The sequence below is a fragment of the Hippopotamus amphibius genome, chromosome 3 (assembly GCF_030028045.1).
Source record: "Hippopotamus amphibius kiboko isolate mHipAmp2 chromosome 3, mHipAmp2.hap2, whole genome shotgun sequence".
Taxonomy (NCBI): domain Eukaryota; kingdom Metazoa; phylum Chordata; class Mammalia; order Artiodactyla; family Hippopotamidae; genus Hippopotamus; species Hippopotamus amphibius.
In genome coordinates, this window is record NC_080188.1 from 105,427,476 (window position 1) to 105,448,142 (window position 20,667).

General features: G+C 38.9%; 1 protein-coding gene across 1 annotated transcript; it reads right to left on the reverse strand.

The window, feature by feature from the left end:
* Positions 1–9,102: 9,102 nt before the first annotated feature.
* On the reverse strand, positions 9,103–10,059 carry LOC130848521 (olfactory receptor 1009-like). The gene has a single exon (XM_057726996.1). The coding sequence runs from the start codon at positions 10,057–10,059 to the stop codon at positions 9,103–9,105; it is 957 nt and encodes a 318-aa protein (XP_057582979.1).
* Between the last annotated feature and the right edge of the window lie 10,608 nt (positions 10,060–20,667).

A 20,667-nucleotide genomic window follows, 5' to 3' on the forward strand; every position in this document is an offset into this window, starting at 1 on the left:
AAGACAAGACTATACACAAACTGCTGAAAACAGTTTTGGTGAATTCAACCAGGACCAGACAATGAGACTTACATGTGGTACCATTCTAGATTAAATTACCAAACATTAGGAAATGGCCTATGGATGGATGCGCTTGTCCTGATGGGATTGTCCTGCTGGAATCCCTAAAGTAAGACACCTGCAGAGTCAGGGTAAGCCAAGTTATACCCTCAAGTTATCTTCTGACTGCACAACTCTCTCATTATGGCTGACCTTTAATAAAGTCTCATTAGAAGTTGTAGCCTGGACTTGACTGTGCTGTGAGTGGTGGTTTAGAATACAGTAAATCTGTTCACAGGAAGAAAATGGTGGCATATCGGAGATGTAGCTGCTGTTGGAAAACAGAAGAGGAAATATGGAGCAATGAAAATAGGCGCCTGTGGGTGGAGCAGAAGCATCCAGCTGAGGAGGCAGAAGGGCTCAGCATGAATTTTTTCCTCCCTTGTAGATACTCTGAACTATCTGGAGAAGAGACACTGGTAAAATTCTGCATTTCTTGCAGCCAGTAAGAATGGAAATTTGAGCCCATCATAATTCGGCAGCAAAAAAAGAGACAGAGAGAATGCCATGGTTAGCTACTAGCTAGTTAAATCAGGGGGTACTTCATTTGTGTACATACACAACAATAAACACATCCTTGAATAAAATGTACCACCACCACCCGACCCTACATTTTGTATTACTTTCTTAGAACAAATTACCTGAAATGGAATTACTGAGTCAGACCATAGGGAGATTTTAGAGCCTCTTGATAAACACAGAAATTTCTTTTGCCGTTTATAAAAACAAATCCCTTCAGTACTTAACAAAAAACATTTTTTAAGCTTTGTTGGAATTTAATTGCTTTTCACTATTGTGCCAGTTTTTGCTGTACAACAAAGTGAATCAGCTGTATTTATACATATATCCCCATATCCCCTCCCGCCCACGAATCCTTCTCACCCTCCCTATCCCAAAAAACATTTTTAATGCCCACTTTACTTATCATGCTGTGAGACACTATCCAATCTCTGGCTAAGACTTCCCTTTTTCTTGATAATCTGTTCAGAACCTTTTTTCTTATATCCGTGAGCTTTTTGCAAAAATACTTTATAAGAAAATTGTTTTACATGTATTTCCTACAGTCCCCTCCCCTCTCCTTTTTAATGGATTTTTAATTCTTTGACCTGGAGAAGTTTCTCAATATGTGGTCCAATCTATCATGTTTTTCCAATACCCAGTTTAAGCTTAGAAAATGCACCATTACCCCCATGCATCTTTACTGGTATTATGCTTATGTTTATCAGTCATGATCTAAGTCATTTTTTAAATCAGAGATTGACTCCCCCACAAAAAAGAACCTGTTCAATATATGTACCACATCTTTATTCATTCATCTATTGATGGACACTTAGGTTGCTTCCATATCTTGGCTATTTAAATAATGCTTTTATGAACATTGAGGTGCATTTGTCTTTTCAAATTAGTGTTTTTGTTTTCTTAGGATAAATACCCAGGGGTGGAATTGCTGGATTGTATGGTAGTTCTATTTTTAATTTCTTGAGGACGCTCCATATTGTTTTTCATGGTGGGTACACTAATTTACTTTCCCACCAACAGTGCACAAGGGTTACCTTTCCTCCATATCTTCACCAACACTTGGTATTTCTTGTCATTTTTAATTTGCCATCCTGACAGGTGTGAGGTGATATTTTATTGTAGTTTTACTCCACCATAATAAAGAATGAAAATTTGTGATCTGTGACAACATGGATGGACCTGGAAATATAATGCTTAGTGGGATAAATCAGATGGAGCAAGACAAATACTCTATGTTTTCATTTATATATGAAGTCTAAAACAAACTAACAAACAATTATAACAAAACAGAAATAGACTCACAGATACAGAGAACAAATGTGATTATCAGAGAGGAAAGGGCTGGGGGGAGGTGCAAAATAAGTGAAGGGGATTCAAAGGTACAAACTACTAGGTATAAAATAAATAAGATGCAAGGATTTAGTGTACAGCACAGGGAAATATAGCCATTATTTTGTTTAAGTGGAGTATAATGTATAAAAATATTGAATCATCATATTGTACATCTGAAACTAACATAATACTGTAAATCAACTATACTTCAATTTTTAAAAAATTAATAAAGTAAATGCTTTAAGAAAAAAAAAGAATAGAGGGAAGTTTTATTTGAGCCAAGCAGAACTACAGATGCCAGACAGCCTCTCAGCACTGAGGAGCTGCTCTAGAGAAGCATGGTTTTCAGTAAGATTTTATATCTTGTCTGAACAAAGAACATCAACATGACAGGAGTACATTCCTTCAAAGTTTTAAAAAAGACATATCAGCACATACACAATGAATCAATATGGGCTTGGTGCCTGGGATAAGAGTCTTATCAGTGAAGGAGTACTAGCACTGGCATGCCAGGAAGGAAGGCACTTAAGATTTTTTACTTCTGGCAAAAGTACCCTTTCCTTCAATGGTTAACACAGATATACAATGTGTGTTTAATAGGCTACAAAACAGGCTGTACAATTAGTATAAAGTTTAACTTACATCATGTAAAAGTCAGAATGACTTCCCAAACGTCAATACATGAAAAATTATTCTATAAGAATATAATCTATAAAAATATCAAATTACTATGTTATACACCTGAAACTAATATAATATTGTAAGTCAACTACACTTCAATAAAAAATAATTTTTTTAAAATTCCTTTCTCATACCCATTTCTTTTCCCTAATAAACTAAGACAAAATTAGAAGGCTAAATGAAGAATACTGGCAAACCTTCTGTTACTCCTCAAAACTCAATTCTACCTCAAGTGGATAGAAATATGTCTCCCTACCATGTCTTTTCTTTCCCTACAAGACAATGTTTTTCAAACTGTGACCTGGAACAATATTCCTACTGTATGTTACTAAGGGTTCTTCACAAAGGGCTCCACTTCCAAATAAGTTGGGAAACACTGACTTCACGAAACATAGACAGGTCTATTTAGTGTCAGATTTCTACGAACATTTTATATGCTAAAGTCCTTTATGAGTCACCAAGGGGAGGGAAGGTAAAGAATATAAGATGCAATCTTTCCCCAATTTATTTCATTATGATTTTTTTCTATATCTATTAATTACTTACACAGTTTGGGAAGTCTGGGCCATGCCACCTTGAGAAAATCCATCAGTACATGTTGTATCTTCCTTTCCCTCCATCCCAGGCACATGAGAGCCCAAAGAACAAAGAAGGTTGAGATATGATAAAAAGGATCTAATCCCAGATTAAGGCAATGACTACAGTGAAGACCTGCCTATAAATCAGTGTATTCCCTGCTGCTCACCGGTTTCCTGATATTAGCAAATATAATCCTGATAATGATTAAGTAATTATAAACTCACTTGGCTGGCAGAATTTCATTAAAGTTCATTCGGAGTGTGCTAAAGGGTCACAAGAAGCCACTCATGACCAAAAGTAAGTAAATAATTAAAGAGGGAAAAAAGATATACAGATGTTGGTCTCTAGGATGGCAGTGTATGAGAGCAACACGAGGCAAGGATAATGACAGTATAAATCCACGTATCCAGCGATTATTACACGAGGTGAGGATAACGACCGTATAAATCCACGTATCCAGCGATTATTACACGAGGTGAGGATAACGACCGTATAAATCCACGTATCCAGCGATTATGACACGAGGCAAGGATAATGACAGTATAAATCCACGTGTCCAGTGATTATGGCCCTACAGAGGATGTGTAAGGTGCATTATCTTTTTTTCATGTTCCTGAGTACTGCATCCCAAATATGGTTTCATTATGGTATATTGTTCTTTGTTTCAAAAGAATCTTTCATTGGACATCTTATTCTGAAACACTTTCCCATTATACAACAATAAAAATAAAATAAAAAACACTTCTCTAAAACAACACCCTAGGATAAATATTATCCTTAGTTTACATATAGGAACACGTTTAAAGTTAAAATCACACAAATAATTCATTAGGGATCCTGTATTCCTGTTTTCATCTCCTAATCCAAGATGTGATTGAGAAAGGAGTTTTCATGTCTTTCCAAACCTCCCTGTTTTTCCTACAAGCTGAGAGCATCACAAAGTGCAGGATACAAACAGTAGTTAAATCTCAGTCCAGAATTTTTGGGTGAATTAACTAAGCTATTATTTCTAACAGTTTTATTATTTATACAAAGCAAATATAAAGATCTTTATTCAGAAATCATTACTGTAGAAACATAAAATACAATTCTGTGACTATGTACATTTTCTCAGTTAAGGAAAAATCTCACAGAAAACTGAAAAGTTGCAAGATACTTGTACTGGTGATAAAGCATCAGGTAATAATACAGAAATCAAAAATCTCTTCCATGCAGCGATGTTTAGAGATTGCCCCAAGTGAAAAATAACACTTTAGTCAATGTCACATTGGTAAAATAGCCACTATTTTTTGAGAATTTATTATAACAAGGCATAAAACTAGGTATTTGACATTTATTATCTGATTTAAATTATAACAGGATGCTCAAATATTTCAGTTTTAGCAGAGATCCCTGAAGCACAGACAAAATACTAGGTGGCTGAACTTGCTGAATTTTAATGCAGAGCTTGTGGACTCCTCCTCCCTGAGCTGTGGGGTAACCCAGCCTGGATCTTCCAGCATCAGCAGATCAGATCGGTCACCTCTAACCTCCCCTCTTCCCAAGCCTGGAAACTGTGGAGAGGATGCAAAGAAAATCTGGGGAGGATTTCTTTGGAGACAGTTGCCATTATTCCCTTTATAAGCCAAGTGACAGAGCCTGCTCTTGCAGAGTTTAGATGGCCCAGAAGCACCTCTAGTTCCTCTGAGCTGGATATGGGCCCCATGGAAGAGGATAGATTCTGGGTCATCTTAAGAAGGAACTCCGTTAAGTCAACCTCCTGGAGCGGTAGAATACTCATAATCTAGGAGTCAAAGCCAGAAGCTGGAGGGCTACTGGAGGATTCGTAAGTGTTCAGCCAGAGGAGGCGCTGGCCCAACAAAGAACTGAAGGATTGAATTCAGAAGTCAGGTGTGGAGGTGGTGAGGGGCGCTCTGGCTCTGATGAACCCACCAAAGCATCCCCTAAGAGAAAGAGCCAATAATCATTCATCTGTTATTAAAAGCTGCTGAACCAGATTCCAGCTATTCCAGTCAACTTTTTCTGCTCATTTGCCCCTCCCCTTTCCATCCTGGTGTTTGATCCTGGACTGGCCACACACAGCAGCTACAGAGTGAGAAAAGGAGGTACCACAATGAATAGAGAATTGGATCTGCCCCTTTTCAACTGCTATAGGCATCAGAGCCTAAGAGGATGGAAGCGAGATGTTTTAATTTGGAAAAGGGCATGTCATTTGCTATTACAGTGAACTTGACTTTTTAATACTTGGGAAAGGAAATCATTTGTTTCTTACTTCTAAGAGAAAGGAAAAACAAGTAGATCTGTCTGTGATGTCAGTGAGTGGTAGGAAAGTTTGGAATGACACAGCAGCATTCTGAAGGGGCAAGAATGGAAAAGGATAAGCTTGCCTCTTACTTATTCCATATGAACATCAGCTCCTTTAAGAAACTGGTTGCAAATCCTCAGTAGATTTGGAATTATTATCCCTAGCTTCTTGGCTGAATTAAAAGACAACCTTAAAATCACAAAACTCAGGGGGTGGATTGAGGATGCCAACTCAGGTGACTGTCTCCCAAACCCCAGCTCTTTCCTGTCCCTGACGGCCTCCACTTCCCCTCCCATTATTACATCCTAGGATCCTGCAAAGGGAGCAAGAGTGAGCAATCTGAAACACTTCAGATAGGACTTGCCTGGTGGTGCAGTGGTTAGGAATCCGCCTGCCAATGCCATGGACACGGGTTCTAGCTCTGGTCCAGGAAGATACTACATGCCACAGAGAAACTACAGAACCTGCTCTCTAGAGCCCGGGAGCCACAACTACTGAGCTTGTGTGCTGCAGCTACTGAAGCCTGCGTGCCTGGAGCCCCTACTCCGAAACAAGAGAAGCCACCACACTGCGAAGCCCGTACACTGCAATGGATTGTAGCCCCTGCTCGCCACAATTAAAGAAAGCCATATGATCCAGTAATACCACTCCTGGGCATATGCCCAAAGAAAACCATAATCCCAAAAGAAACTTGTACCATCATGTTTATTGCAGCACTATTTACAATAGCCAGGACATGGAAGCACCCTAAATGCCCATCAACAAATGAATGGATAAAGAAGATGTGGCATATATACACAATGGAATATTACTCAGCTATAAAAAGGGTTGAGATGGAGCTCTATGTCATGAGGTGGATAGACCTAGAGTCTGTCATACAGAGTGAAGTAAGTCAGAAAGAGAAAGACAAATATTGTATGCTAACTCACATATACGGAATCTAAAAATGGTACTGATGAACTCAGTGACAAGAACAAGGATGCAGATACAGAGAATGGACTGGAGAACTTGAGGTTTGGGAGGGGGCGGGGGTGAAGGGGAAGCTGAGACGAAGCGAGAGAGTAGCACAGGCATATATATACTACCAACTGTAAAATAGATAGTCAGTGGGAAGTTGTTGTATAACAAAGGGAGTCCAACTCGAGGATGAAAGATGCCTTAGAGGACTGGGGCGGGAAGGGTGGGGGGGACTCGAGGGGGGGGAGTCAAGGAAGGAAGGGAATACAGGGCTATGTGTATAAAAACAGATGATTGAACTTGGTGTACACCCCCCCCAAAAAAAAAAAAGAAAGCCATGCACAGCAATGAAGACCCAGTGCAACCAAAAATAAATAAATTAGTTAATTAATTAAAATAAACAAATAAATGAAACAGGATAACACCTTGGTTCTAAAATTTTGCTGTTTCCACTGGACAGGTTTTGCCTAGGTTGCTGTTTTTATTTTTACGCATCTGGTAGGTCACTTATGCTTCCCCACCTTGGAGAAGGGGCCTTTTGTAGGAGACATCCTATGTGTCCCAGCAGTGACTATCCTCTCATCACCAGAGCTATACACTCTAGGGCTTCCCTCTAGGAGGACTGCGTGAGTCTTTTTGCTGAGGTGGGCTGGCTATGTGGGTGATTTGGCAGGCTTGGTGGGCCCCCTGTCTGGTTTTGTTGACAGTTCCTGCCTTGTGCAGAGGTTGCTGGCCAATTGTTGGCAGGACTGGTCAGGAGGTGGCAGATTGGGAAACTCCAGGGAACCCTGGGGTGAGTGCTGGGTTTCTAGTGGGTGGAGTCAGGGCCCAGGAGACCCCGGGCTGTTTCTTGCCCACTGGTGGGTGAAGCCAGGCCCTGGGCTAGTGTTGGCCAGCTGGCAAGCAGAGCCGGGTCCTGGCGTCTGGTTGCAGGGCCCAGGGGTCCCAGAGTGGTCTTGGCTTTGGATCACTGGTGGGTGGGCCAATTCTTTATATAGCTGGCTGAAGCCATCTGGGTGTCTGGAAGCTTCCAATGGCCAGCTAGTAGGCAGGACCAGGGCCCAGCCGGTCCCAGGCCAGGGTATGGCCTGATGGTGGGTGGGCCAGATCCACAGGTTGTGGGGCTATGGTTTTCTTGGGGCTGATGTCTGCCTGCTGGTGGGTGAAGTGGGACTGAGGCTAGAACAGGCTCACTGGTGGGTGGGGCTGGGCACAGCCAGTCCTAGGGCAGGGTCATCTGCTGAACAGTTTTTATTAGGAGGCAGCAAGATATGTTGAGAGTTCATAAAGTGAATCCACATGCATTTTCTAACTAAATCTTCACAGTAGTTTTATAATGAGGCACTTGTTCTCATTACTTCCATTTATCTCATTATGGGCTTGAATGATACATCAAAAGGGTAATGAACAGTAGTACATCTTAGACCTACTATCCTGTAAACTCTAAGGGCATTTCTATAACAATTTAGCCACAACATTATAATGTCACCTACAAATGCTGATTCATTTCCTCAGTGAAACTCTCTCTCTGTCTCTTTCTCTCTCTTTCTTTTTTTTTTTTGTCTCTTTTTCCAAAATGAAGACATAAAGCCAGATTGACAGAGGTAAGATGGAATTGGGTACACTTCCTGGGTCTCTAAGAGAACAGGGAGACCCTGGCCTGGGTGCCCACTCTGCATGTTCAGTGATGCTACATCACGGCACTGAGACTCAAAGACTACCCAGCACTCATCACGCACAGGAGTCATAAACATCAAACTGAGCTGCATGGATGTACTTCCTTGTGATGCTACAAATCTACTGACCTTACATAGGAACAGGTAGATATAGACTATGAGCCTACCTTGAACTATAGCATTTCTCTGTACATTCTTGGCTAAGTAATGAGCTCCATTACCAGGGTTTAGAAGGCATAGCATATGTACAGCCAAACCCCAACCTAGAGAAGCTTAGTTAATTCTCTACATATCTACAAAAAATTGAATCCTGAGAAAATATAGGCTTCCTCCATTCCATCAGAAGCTCTTTCAAGCATGAAAAGCATCTGAGATAAGCCCAAGGGTCTTGATTATTGTAAACAGGCCCTGAGAACCACCCCCTCTATCAGAGTTGAACACAGATCCATCTTTAGGGCCTGAGATATATGTAGTTCTTTGTGTCAAGGCCATTCCCAAAACTGGTACATACAACCAAGAGTTTCATTCCATTTATGAGGTGAAACATAAAACCACACACTACTTTTTAGAGATTCCTACTGATGGGAGCTAGATGTGAATGCAAAACCTAGTGCAAACATTGGCATTTTAAAATTCTAATGCCAAGGAGTCAGCAGAAAAATAAAATATATACACAGAATGATTTTTTAAAATAGTAACTGATAATAAATAATAAAATTTTCTGAAAATAACTGGACTGTATGGTGTCTGAAACAAAATTAAATGGACTGAGGGTATGAACTATAATATTAGCATATTATACAGAAAAGATCACACACAGGGCTTAATGAATCCACACTGATTGACAAGATGAATGAACAACTGATGGATGAATGGATAAAGGGGTACCACCAAGTCCTCAAATACTTGCAAGTGGCCTGGAACCTGAGGAATCCACACAATTATTCTGTCCTTTTAGATTTCTCCCTCCTTTTCCTTTCTAGATAAGAATTTAATCTTCGCCACAGCCCTGTGGATGGCATCTTTGACCTCCTTATCCCTCAAGCTGTAGATAAGTGGGTTCAACACGGGGATCACTGCAGTGTAAAACACAGACACCAACTTGTTGAGATCCAGGGAGAAACTGGCACTAGGCTGTACATGAATAAAGAAAAGAGTACCATACAGGATCGAGATGGCCATCAGGTGAGAAGAGCAGGTAGAAAAGGCTTTGCGCCTCCCATCGGCAGAGCGGATCTTCAGGATGGAGATGAGCATGTAAATGTAGGAGACCAGGACAGTCAGACTGCTGAAAATGCCCACAGCTCTGGCCACAACAAAAACTACCAACTTATTGAGCCTGGTGTCGGCACATACAAGGGAAAGCAGAGGTGACATATCACAGAAGTGATTGAGGACATTGGGGCCACAGAAAGGGAGATGAAATGTGTTTGCTGTGTGAGTCATGGTGTTCAGGAAGCCAATGGTATAGGGACCAACCACCAGCTGGGTGCAGAGTCTCTGGGACATGACGACTGAATACAATAATGGGTTGCAGATGGCAACATAGCGGTCATAGGCCATGGACGCCAGGAGAAAACACTCTGCTGCCACAAAGAACCCAAAGAACCACTGCTGCAAAGCACAGCCCCAGAAAGAGATGGCTTTCCTCCTCACAAAGTTGGAGAGCATCTTGGGGCTCACGACTGAGGAGAAGCACATGTCCACAAAGGACAAGTGGCTGAGGAAAAAGTACATGGGTGTGTGAAGGCGGGAATCGATCTGTATCAGAACCATCATACCCAAGTTTCCAGTTAGGTTGATGACGTAGAAACTCAGAAAGAGCAGGAAGAGTAAGACCTGCAATTGAGGGTTGTAATTCAAACCTCTGAAAATGAACTCGATGACCCTCGTGGAGCTTTCATTGGCCATGGACGGACTCTGGTTCCCACTAGGAGAAGAACAGAGGCATCACAATAGGTTTGGTAAACATACCTTCAAAAAGGGGACAAGGGAAAAATAAACCAGTAACTGGGAGAGCATATGACTTAGTTGCATGCTGTAGCTAAGGAAACAGATGTGGGATAGAGATCAGACCTGAAGCTATAACATCATAAGGCTGCATAGAAATCCACCAATATATGGATGAGAACCAGCAGCCTGGAAGCTCAAGTTCCCACAACCTACAGCAGAGACAGTTCCAGAATAAACACACAGTGATGCAAGAGACTGGGAAAGAGGCATGCTGGAGAAGAAGGAGCAGCTGTTCAGTTTTAGGCATGTGCTGTGCACTTTGTGATTATAACCTAAGGCTAAATGCCTGTTCTCCAATTGCTCTGAAACCCACCTCTGACCCTGGGAAAGTTACTTTTCTTCATGCGTGAAACAGGAGTAATAATACTTACAACTCTCTTTAATAAGCCTGCAAGCTAAATATCATTCTTCCCTTTTACATAGGAGGAAACTTAAAGCCAAATCCATGTTCATAATGCTAGTGACTGGCAGAAATGGGCTTTGAACATGTAACTGTTGAAACAAACTGTGTTCTTTCCTTTTTCACATTGTAGAAGTGTTTCCTGTGTCTTCACAATTCCTTTCATCTCAAAGAGATCCAAAATTCATTGCATTATGAGTACAGGATAATGCATTTTTGGCTTCCTATTTCTGCTGTTGAGGTTACAGCCAATGGGCATTAGTGGGAAACACACAGGATAACAGAATGTTGAATTTAAGCATCACCTCTACGGAAACAGTACATAGAAGGAATCTCGAAAAGAGGCTAAAGTATCCCAACTCTACATCCTCTACATATTCTTTTTCATCCACTATAAGAACAACTTTGGTTGAGTCTGCTGACCTCTTTGTACCTAAGTTGCTTCATTCATTCAATGTGGCTAAAACCCTTGCAGCTCCATCTCTCAGAATTCTCATCCCCTTAGATTGAGCGGGTTGATGTATAAGTGCTCAGGAAACCTCCTGTACTTTAAATTTTTATTGGTCCAGGAATACTGGAGTTCAACATTACACTTACGCTGAACAGTTTTCCTTCACTTTTCTATTTTGAAATTTATCATGCGACTTTAGCGAGGCCGTCTTTAAGGTCAAATAAAACAGCTTACATCATATCCTTCACTTGAAGGGAATTAAAAGAGAAAGATAGAATGGCCAGACAAACCATCCACCCACCTCTCCCACCTCTTGCTTCAACCTCTTCAGGGTCTAATACCTCCTCCAGGATCAGTCATGTACTTTATTTCAGTCTTCCACTTGACTTTTGTCCAAAGCTCATCAACTCTTCCTTGTCAGTCTTGGTTTCTAAACCTGCCCAAGCCTCCTATGCACATTTTAATTTCTCAGTTTTTCTGTGTCGCTTCGTACTTAGAATATAGTGCTCCACACAGTGGGGGGACACAATGGGCTCTGACATTCAGAGCACTAAGATAACATCAACACAACGCAACCCTTCCCTTAGCAAGGAAATCATCTAGGTGGTTTAGACTGAAATGTGAGTTGAATTTGGTGCTACTTTTCCCCCTTATCCTGTTGTTGAAGCATCTCTGTCCTCTTTTATACTCATGATTATAGTTTTATCCAGTTGCGGAACCTGAACTTACCTCTACCCCAGTTATCTCTTCTTAGACCTTGCTCAACCATCCAATAAAGATGAGAAGCATGCTGATTCTGGCCGTGAACCAAAATACATATCTTACTTTAAACCCACTTAAATTAATTTATGTTCTCCCGAACTTGTTACAAATCAGGTAGAAAGAAGAACGGTTAATGATTTAGAAGTTCTCAACTTATGTTTTAACGGGCTCCCTCTTTTTTAAAGATGACAAGAAGAACTAAAGTGAAAATAAGCCAGATTTCTTAGTTTTCATCTCTTCCCTTAACACGGCGACCTTCACACACAGAATGGGTCCAGAATTTTCAATAGTCATATAATTTTACTCTTTATTTTCTTCCAAAAAGAAAACATGGAAGACTCCATTGTAAAACATACCCTTGGTCTTTGTCAATTAGCTAAAAATTCCCTGAACTAGTTGCATCATTTTGTCTTTGCTGTTATTGAAGATTCTCTGTCTCCAAAATGTACTGTATCTTGGGAATGAGCCACTAAGGGAAAGTGCAAATAACATTTTGCTTCATAGCCTCAGTCTGTCCAATGAGATTTATTTTCTGATAATTTTATGCTTGTTTCTAACTGGATATTCACTCTCCGTGTTCTCTAGTTTCAAGATAAGCGAGAAAGCTGTATAGAATCCTTTGTAAATTAAAGTAGCAGAGAAACGGTGGGCCACTGGAGGACTTCGCTCTCCAGACCCTTCTTTCTTTTGCATTAATAGCTTGGGAATAAGGGCAAAGAATGCAGAAAATAGACTTTCCTCAAACATACCATGTAGCACACATTGCCAAAGAAGTTCATTTTCCTGGGACTTTGTCCAAACCATGTAAAGAGTGTAACTGTTATAAGCAATGGCTAGAAGAGAACAACTTCTGATGATGTATTAACTGGTCATTAAACTTTAGAAGGAGATTATATCTGAACTTGCAGCATAGGGCAAAAGAGATACATTTATTACTGCCAAGAAAGGAATAAAACCAACAAAACAAAACACTCTAGGGTTATGTTTTGCCTCCAACATGAGTAGCATCAGCCTGACAAAACAGAGTCAAATGGAAACCTGAATTTTGATTCTAGCCTGAGTAAGGGAAAACTTTAAGTCCTTTGACATGCAGCACAACTTCCCTACTGTAGAAGGATTTGCTTTGTTTTTAATTTCTTAATCTGCTGCTGTATTCGTTAAAGTAATTTTTCCCATGAGATGTTAATGTTTTATAATAACTTTGTGGTGACTCTACATATGAAAGACAATTTTACTTCTCCTCTGAAAACCCTTTAGACATTGCCCTTTTATCATTTTTTTTTTTACTATTGATATTGTTAACACGTCTGAGAATTGTTGGATTTTATTCACTTTTTGGGGCATCAGGTTTTGATTGCCTTTGTGCTTAATTATTTTAGTAGCCTTACAATTGAAAACTCTCCTCTAGGATTTGTGGGCTTTTTCTTATTGATCTTTGTCTCAAAGCTGGTGAAAAATTTAAATCTAAACATTGGATACTTTACTAGCTCAGAAAACATGTGATAGCTTTGATCACCCCTTCTGTTTTGATTGCTGACTTATCCTAAATCTATATGTAACACCTGTTGCTGAATCTCTATATTTTTGATATCATTATGTTTCTCCTCATCTGTTTAATTATGTTTTCCATTTTCTCTGCATCTTGCAAGAGCTTTTCAAATTAGTGCTCTCAAATGTAAACTTGATCTTATAACTGTCAATTCTTACTCTAAAGCTACCTATGGGGTTTTAATTCTGATATTACATTGGAATTTCTTTGAAGTCCTCAATAAAACTCAGATCCCTTTCAGCTCATCGTTTTGTTTTGTATTCTTTTGTTTTTGTTTTTGTTTTTGTTTTAATGTTTTCTCTTCTATGATTTTCTGCCTCTGCTTCATGGAGACAAAAACATCTGAGATCCTCCTAGAAAATCCAAATTTTTCCTAGTATTTTTCTGGTTCCTTTTATACTTCACTTGAAATTTGTGTGATTCCTTAGAGTTGTCTGGATAATAATCATTCTCTATTGTGTGACAGTATATATTCATCAGTTAAATAAGACTGAAGGTTTTCTTCTGTGTGTGTATGTGTTATTTTTCTTTTTCTTTTTCTTTTTTTTAATCAGGGGTCTTCTATCTACCACAAGCATTTGTCATTAATCAGGGATCAGGGAATGCCTTTGGCCCTATTTACTATCCTCATGATGGTTGGCTAAAGATTTTTTCTTTGAAGAACTGGCTAATGCTTGTTCCATAAGCATAATATTTATATTTTCTATTTTCTTGGAATTTCACTTACTGATTTAAATGGAAATTAATATTTTGATTCTTCCCGTTTTCTACCACATAATTATTTTTAATTTTGTTATGCACATCTGTTTTGAATCATTCTTTAGAATATATATTTCTAAGATTCCTTTTTAAATTTACTTTCTGAAGTCATAAAGACAATTTTCAGAGAGCTTATTTCCACTTATAATGACATAATTACTGTTGATTAAAGTTGGAATGCAAATTCAAAAGACAAACCCATTTGTAAGAGAAAAGACAGATAACTAGGTTATCTTCAATGCGTATCTATGTTCTCTTAAAAGTTATTTTCTTCCTTTACCTAAATCACCTATTGGGCAAGAAAAATTGGGAAAGGCAGGAAAGGTACAAATAAACAATGGAAACCTTACCACAGAACATTTGCCTTATGATGCAAACGATTTGCACATTTTTAGCTGATATAACGGTCAATTAAAAAATATTTTATTTGTTTTATCATAATAGTATCAGATTGATCTTGGAAACTGTGTTTCAAATTCACACAATTCCTGGCTGAAGCCAAAATGCCTTGTAAAATTACAGATTTCATATTTAACCAACCATCGATGTTATATTTGATAACCAATATGGCACAAATAAATGAATGAATTAATTAAGTAGACAAATTAATAATACAACTGGCAATGCTGAGAGAATACAAATTTAGAAAATTGTTATATCAAAAATACTTCCTTATAAGTTGAGGAATCTATAGACATTAGTAATAATGAAGAGTTAATAGCACAAATTAAAGTTTTCAAAGACAAATGTTTGGGAGAATAATATCTTCTACAAATATGCCCCAAAGCAAACTAGTGATGATAAATTCTCTAGCAAAAAATGAATATGTGATATTGCATATCTCTATCACATACTCACCACTCTTTACTAATTCCCTATTCTCTCTGGATCTCAGCACTGCAGAGTACTGCCTTCCCCTACTCCCTTGGGTTTAGGCATGGCCACATAACTTGTTTTAACCATTGCCATTTGAAATGAAGGGCATGAGTCATTCCTAGTAGAAGCAAACAAGAGCCTGTGTACTTTCTCCCCTCCCACACTGAATAGCAAAGTTCCAAATGGTGGAATCTTCAACTATTTGAAGTCTTCCAGCACAGAATCTGCTAGCATGCAATAGGAATGTCCATTGAACAAGAAATAAATGTTTCTTTATTGCTTTAAGGCTCAGAGATTTGGAAGCTGCTGATAATTATAGAATGAACTAGCATTTTCCAAAAGATACTGAATTCTTTAAAGATATTATGGAAACATTGTGTTCATTATCTGAACAGGTGGAAAAATATTAGTTTCACATAAAGAATCCATTTTGAAAATACTGAGATTAAAGAATTGTATTGTTTTCATTACAGGAAAGTGCTGGTATGTAAAAAAAAATGCCTGTATTTGATTATAGAGCTGAATAAATGTGTAAAGATGACCTAAGTTTCAAATTTTGATATTTCCTCAGTGAAGAAGCCCACTTAATCACTCATGAAACCCACAATTTACAATATTTACTCAAATACTCAAGTTTCCAAACAGCCTTATAGTGTCCCAATATTAAATATGAATTGACAACCAAGAAGCACTAAACATCTGGAAAAGTGCCCATAATAAAAGGCAACAAACTAACAGTAAAAAGAACTTGGAAAAAACTATGCACAAACAGGAAAAAAAATTTAAAAACCGTCATCATCTAAGGGAGAAGAGAAATGTATTCATGAAACAAGAACAGAATGCTATATTTTAAAAAGAATTGTTTGAAGACATTTTAAATGAAATAGCAAAAATGGAAAACTCCATCTGAATATGGAAGACCAAGTTGAGAAACCCTTCAGAAAGTAAAGCAAGAAAAAAAATGATGAAAATGAGAAAATAGAATGTAAGAATATTAAATACTGAAGCTAGAAGGTCAAACATGTGAATAATAGAAGCTCCAAAAAGAAAGGGAAGAAAAATGGAAAAGAGAAAATTATTAACCAGATAATTCAGTAGAATATTCCCAAGTTGAAGAGCTTACGTGTTCAGATTTCATGATGACCAGCATTTTGGATTAAAATACATTAACACAAAGTCAACACATTGTGAATTTTTAAGACAATGCAAAGTTTTTGTTAATTCCCAAAGAGAGAGAAAATACTGGTTTCATACTCAGGTTCAAGGATAAGAATGAGTTTAGATTTTCCAACAACCAACACAGAAAACTAAAAAAACAAGTATTAATACCTTCAAAATTCTGAAGAAAATTAATTTCCATCTCAGAAATCTATTCCCAGCCAGTATAATCATTAAAAGTGAAGGTAGAGTGGGGCGGGGGGCAAAGGGGAAGCTGGGACGAAGTGAGAGAGTAGCATAGACATATATACACTACCAAATGTAAAACAGATAGCTAGCAGGAAGTTGCTTTATAACAAAGGGAGATCAACTGGATGATGGGTGATGCCTTAGAGGGCCAGGACAAGGAGGGTGGGAGGGAGTCGCGGGAGGGAGGGTATATGGGGATATATGTATAAATACAGCTGATTCACTTTGGTGTACCTCAAAAACTGGCACAAGAGTGTAAAGCAATTATATTCCAATAAAGAGCTTAAAAAATATATATATAAATACAGCTGATTCACTTTGGTGTACCTCAAAAACTGGCACAAGAGTGTAAAGCAATTATATTCCAATAAAGAGCTTAAAAAAAAAAAAAGAAGAAGAATACTGATTTGACCAAAAAAAGTCCCAAAACTCTACTAGGGAGAGAAAGTTGTGTGTCTGGTGGGGGGTATAAGAAAACTAGTCCCAATGTTCAATAGTAACAAATCGGGGGAAGGGATAAATTGGGAGATTGGGATGGACATATACATACTACCAAATATAAAATAGATAACTAATAAGGACCTATTGCATAGCACAGGGAACTCTACTCAGCACTCTGTAATAACCTGTATGGGAGAAGAATCTTTAAAAAAAAGAGTGGATATATGTATATGTATAACTGATTCACTTTGCTGTACATCTGAAACAAACACAACATTACTATACTCCAATAAAAATTTTAAAAAAATGAAGATAGAATAAATACAATTTTACACACACAATTTCTTTAACTCTTTACCTTTCTTGGTAGACAGCTTTATCAAAACCTTTACTTACTTTCTCAGAAAAGTACTGGAGCATGAGCTCTGACAAAACAAGGGGGTAACCAAAAATGGGAAGGTAAAGGAAATCAAGAAGATGGAATCCAAAAACAACAAAAATCTAAAGAATTGTGTTTAAAGGAGATCTCAAGATGATAACTGTGCACTAGATGTAGAGGTCAAATACTCCAGTTGAAAACAGAACAGAGGGCTCCAGGAGAAATTTCTTTAAGAAAATGAAATTGACAGAATACCTGATGCATCTAAAACGATAACTTAACAGGGAATTCAGGACAGAATTAGAGATTAGCACATAGAAAAGTAAGCAAATAAAACCAAGACTAGCAGTGAAAGAAAACAAAAGTTGTATGGGAAAAAAAAAAAAACTGTTCATAATATATATTGCATGGCTTAACTGTGACTGACTTTTGCACAGTAAAAAAAAAAATGACATAAAAATATCCATAATTATTGCACACCTCAAATAAAAATGGTCTTTGCATCATGAAAACTGATACAACTGAATATTGATCTAACAAAAATTACAATAAAATTGTATTTAGTGGATGGTGGGATGAAAGAGATGTGATTGATACTGTGAAATGGGGCCTTGGGGAAAGTTAAATCCTCATCCTTCACGTTGAGAAGTCCAAAGGAGTGACCAAAAACATAAGCAAGTTATTCAGTGCTTGCCTGTGGGGAAGGAGAAATCCAGAGAGGGAAATCACAAGAATTGCTCCATTTTTTTTTTCTTTTTCCTTTTTCCATAAGATGCTTTGTAGAATAGTCTTTTAAATTTTGCACAGAAAGAGATGATTGCTGGGGAAATTTGGTTTCAATTAAGGCTGAGAGTTGAAGGAAATCATCAGTGAAGAGGTAGATGATCCAGGGGTGTTTGATTACAGGGTATCTTAGTCCATTCAGGCTGCTACAACAGAATGCCATAGACTGGGTCATTTATAAACACAGAAATTTATTTCTCACACTTAGGGGGCTGAGAAGTCTAGATCAAATTTCCAGCAGATTCAGTGTCAAGTGAGGACCTGCTCCCTGGTTCATAGATGGCTATCTTCTCCTTGTGTCCTCATGTGGTGAAAGGGGCAAGGGAGCTCTCTGAGGTCTCTCTTAAGAGCATTAATCCCATTCATAACGGCTCTACTCTCATGACCTAGTGCCTCCCAAAGGCCCCAGTTCCAAATACCATCATATTGGGGAGTCAGCCTATGAATGTGGGGGAGACACAAACATGCAGTCTATAGCACAAGGATTCCTCTGGATTCCTAGGGAAGATTGAGAAGGTGGTGATTGAAGACTGTGTCAGGGAATGGATGCCTGGAGGAGCATGGTGATGAGAGAATGGGAAGAGATAATCTATGGAAGACAAGAGCAGCAACGTCTTAAGGAGTAAGGAAAGAAACAAGTAGATATGTGCTGTAGTGAATCTAGCTGTTCAAAATGTACATTCATATTAACTCTGTCATCCCTTCTAGGATGGGGCCGGAATGGCCCTCAGCTCTCTCGGGATTCTACAGCAGCCCCAATTAGTTACGCTTATAAGTGAAGTCAAGTCTCTGATGTATGGGAAAAACCCAGACATCTGGAAGTATCAGTGATAGTTTAACTAAAATTCAAGGGTTCATGGGACTTCCCTGGTGGTGCAGTGGTTAAGAACCCGCCTGCCAATGCAGGTGACATGGGTTTGATTCCCTGGTCCAGGAAGATGCCACATGCCAGGATGCTACTAAGCCCTTATGACACACCTACTGACCCTGAAAATCACAACTACCGAAGCCTCTATGCCTAGAGCCCATGCTCTGCAACAAGAGAAGCCACTGTACTGAGAAGCCCGTGCACCACAAAGAAGAGTAGCCTCCACTCACCACAAGAAGAGAAAGTTCACACGCAGCAACAAAGACCCAGTGCAGCCAAAAAATAAAATCAAACAAATTCATGGGCTCACAGTTGAAAACTTAGACATTCCAGATCACTTAGAAATGATACTGGGCAGCAGAAAGTGGGGCAATTGTCTTCACCCTGTGGAGAGAAATCTATTTCATGAAGGTGTTGAAGCATTTCTACTGTTTAGCCATTTATTATTTCAGTACTAACCAATGATTCTCAAAATTTATATCTATATAGGTGTTATCCAAAGGAAAATATAAGCACTTTTTTTCTTGTACCATGCGAGACAATTACTGTGGGTATCCAGGAATTTATGGAGCATAGTTTAAGAAATATGAACTTAGCCAAGAAAACACTATGAAAATTTACTCAATTACAAATTGTCAGCTCCTCCAAAGGAGGCATTTTGTCCTCATAACCAGTAAAGGATTTATATTTAAAATCCTTAAATTACCATTAAAATTTCAGAAATTCAAAAATTCTCATAAAACACTTTAGACTGACAAATAATATAATGAACATGATTTCAGTCTCAATGGTGAGGAACATTGATCTAGATGAGTTGTTTTCAACCTGGCTGTATGTTAGAATCAGCTTAGAAGATTTTAAAAGTACTAGTGGCTGGGTCTCTGATAAGCCACGGGAGTTTCAAAGTTCAGCCACTGGTGGGACCCAGACCTAGTTTCTAGACCCTGACTGAGCCTCTTAATGGGTTTCCACACCTCCACTCTGTTCTCAAGTCCATCGGGCATCCAACCCCAGGATGTACATGGTGGGTGAAACAGAGCCAATAAAAAGCCATCTGAGTACCATATATGCTCAGAGTTGATCTTATTCCTTGGTCTTTAAGACATCACAAATCCTGCCATAGCCTACCTTTCCAACATGATATGTCATCTCCTGGCCTTTACCCACCGCTGTTTCATCTGATAAGGCTATCCACTCTTCCCTCCTCTGAAACTCTTATCACACCATTATGTTTGTCTTCAAACCAGTCTTCAGAATAGCTTAAACATGACCTCCTCCATTAAAAGCCTTCCTCTGACATCTGCAGTCCAAGCAATCTCTCCCTCTAAATTTCAAAACATGTAGCAACCTCACATATGAAAAGTATTTGTGCTACCTTTTATTATGGTGGTTTCGTGTGGGACTTAGTATCCCGTACAAGACTATGACCACAGAGGATGGAGATGTAACTTGGTCAATTCAACAAAGAATTACGGTGTCCCAGGTAGCACTGATATGGCTGTACCAGTTGTTAAATACAAAAGAACATCCATAGTCCTTAGAAAATAGTTGCTTCCCTTAGCCCTTCAAGTACCCACTACCCTGAATATCTCAGCCCTTCTAACTCCAGACTTCCTACAATCCAGCCACCAGGATAACGCCTCTTACAGCAGAAGTCTCTAGGTTCCTGTTTCAGCCAGCATCCTTTGTGATGCATCAAAGCCCTCTTCCTACCAGTTGTGAATACCATCCCCTACTGATGTTCACTCTTTGCAAGATCTTGCAACATGAGGTGAGGAATGCAGAGGGGACCAAACAATGGTTGTCAAAGGAAATCAGCTTCCTTCCTCAC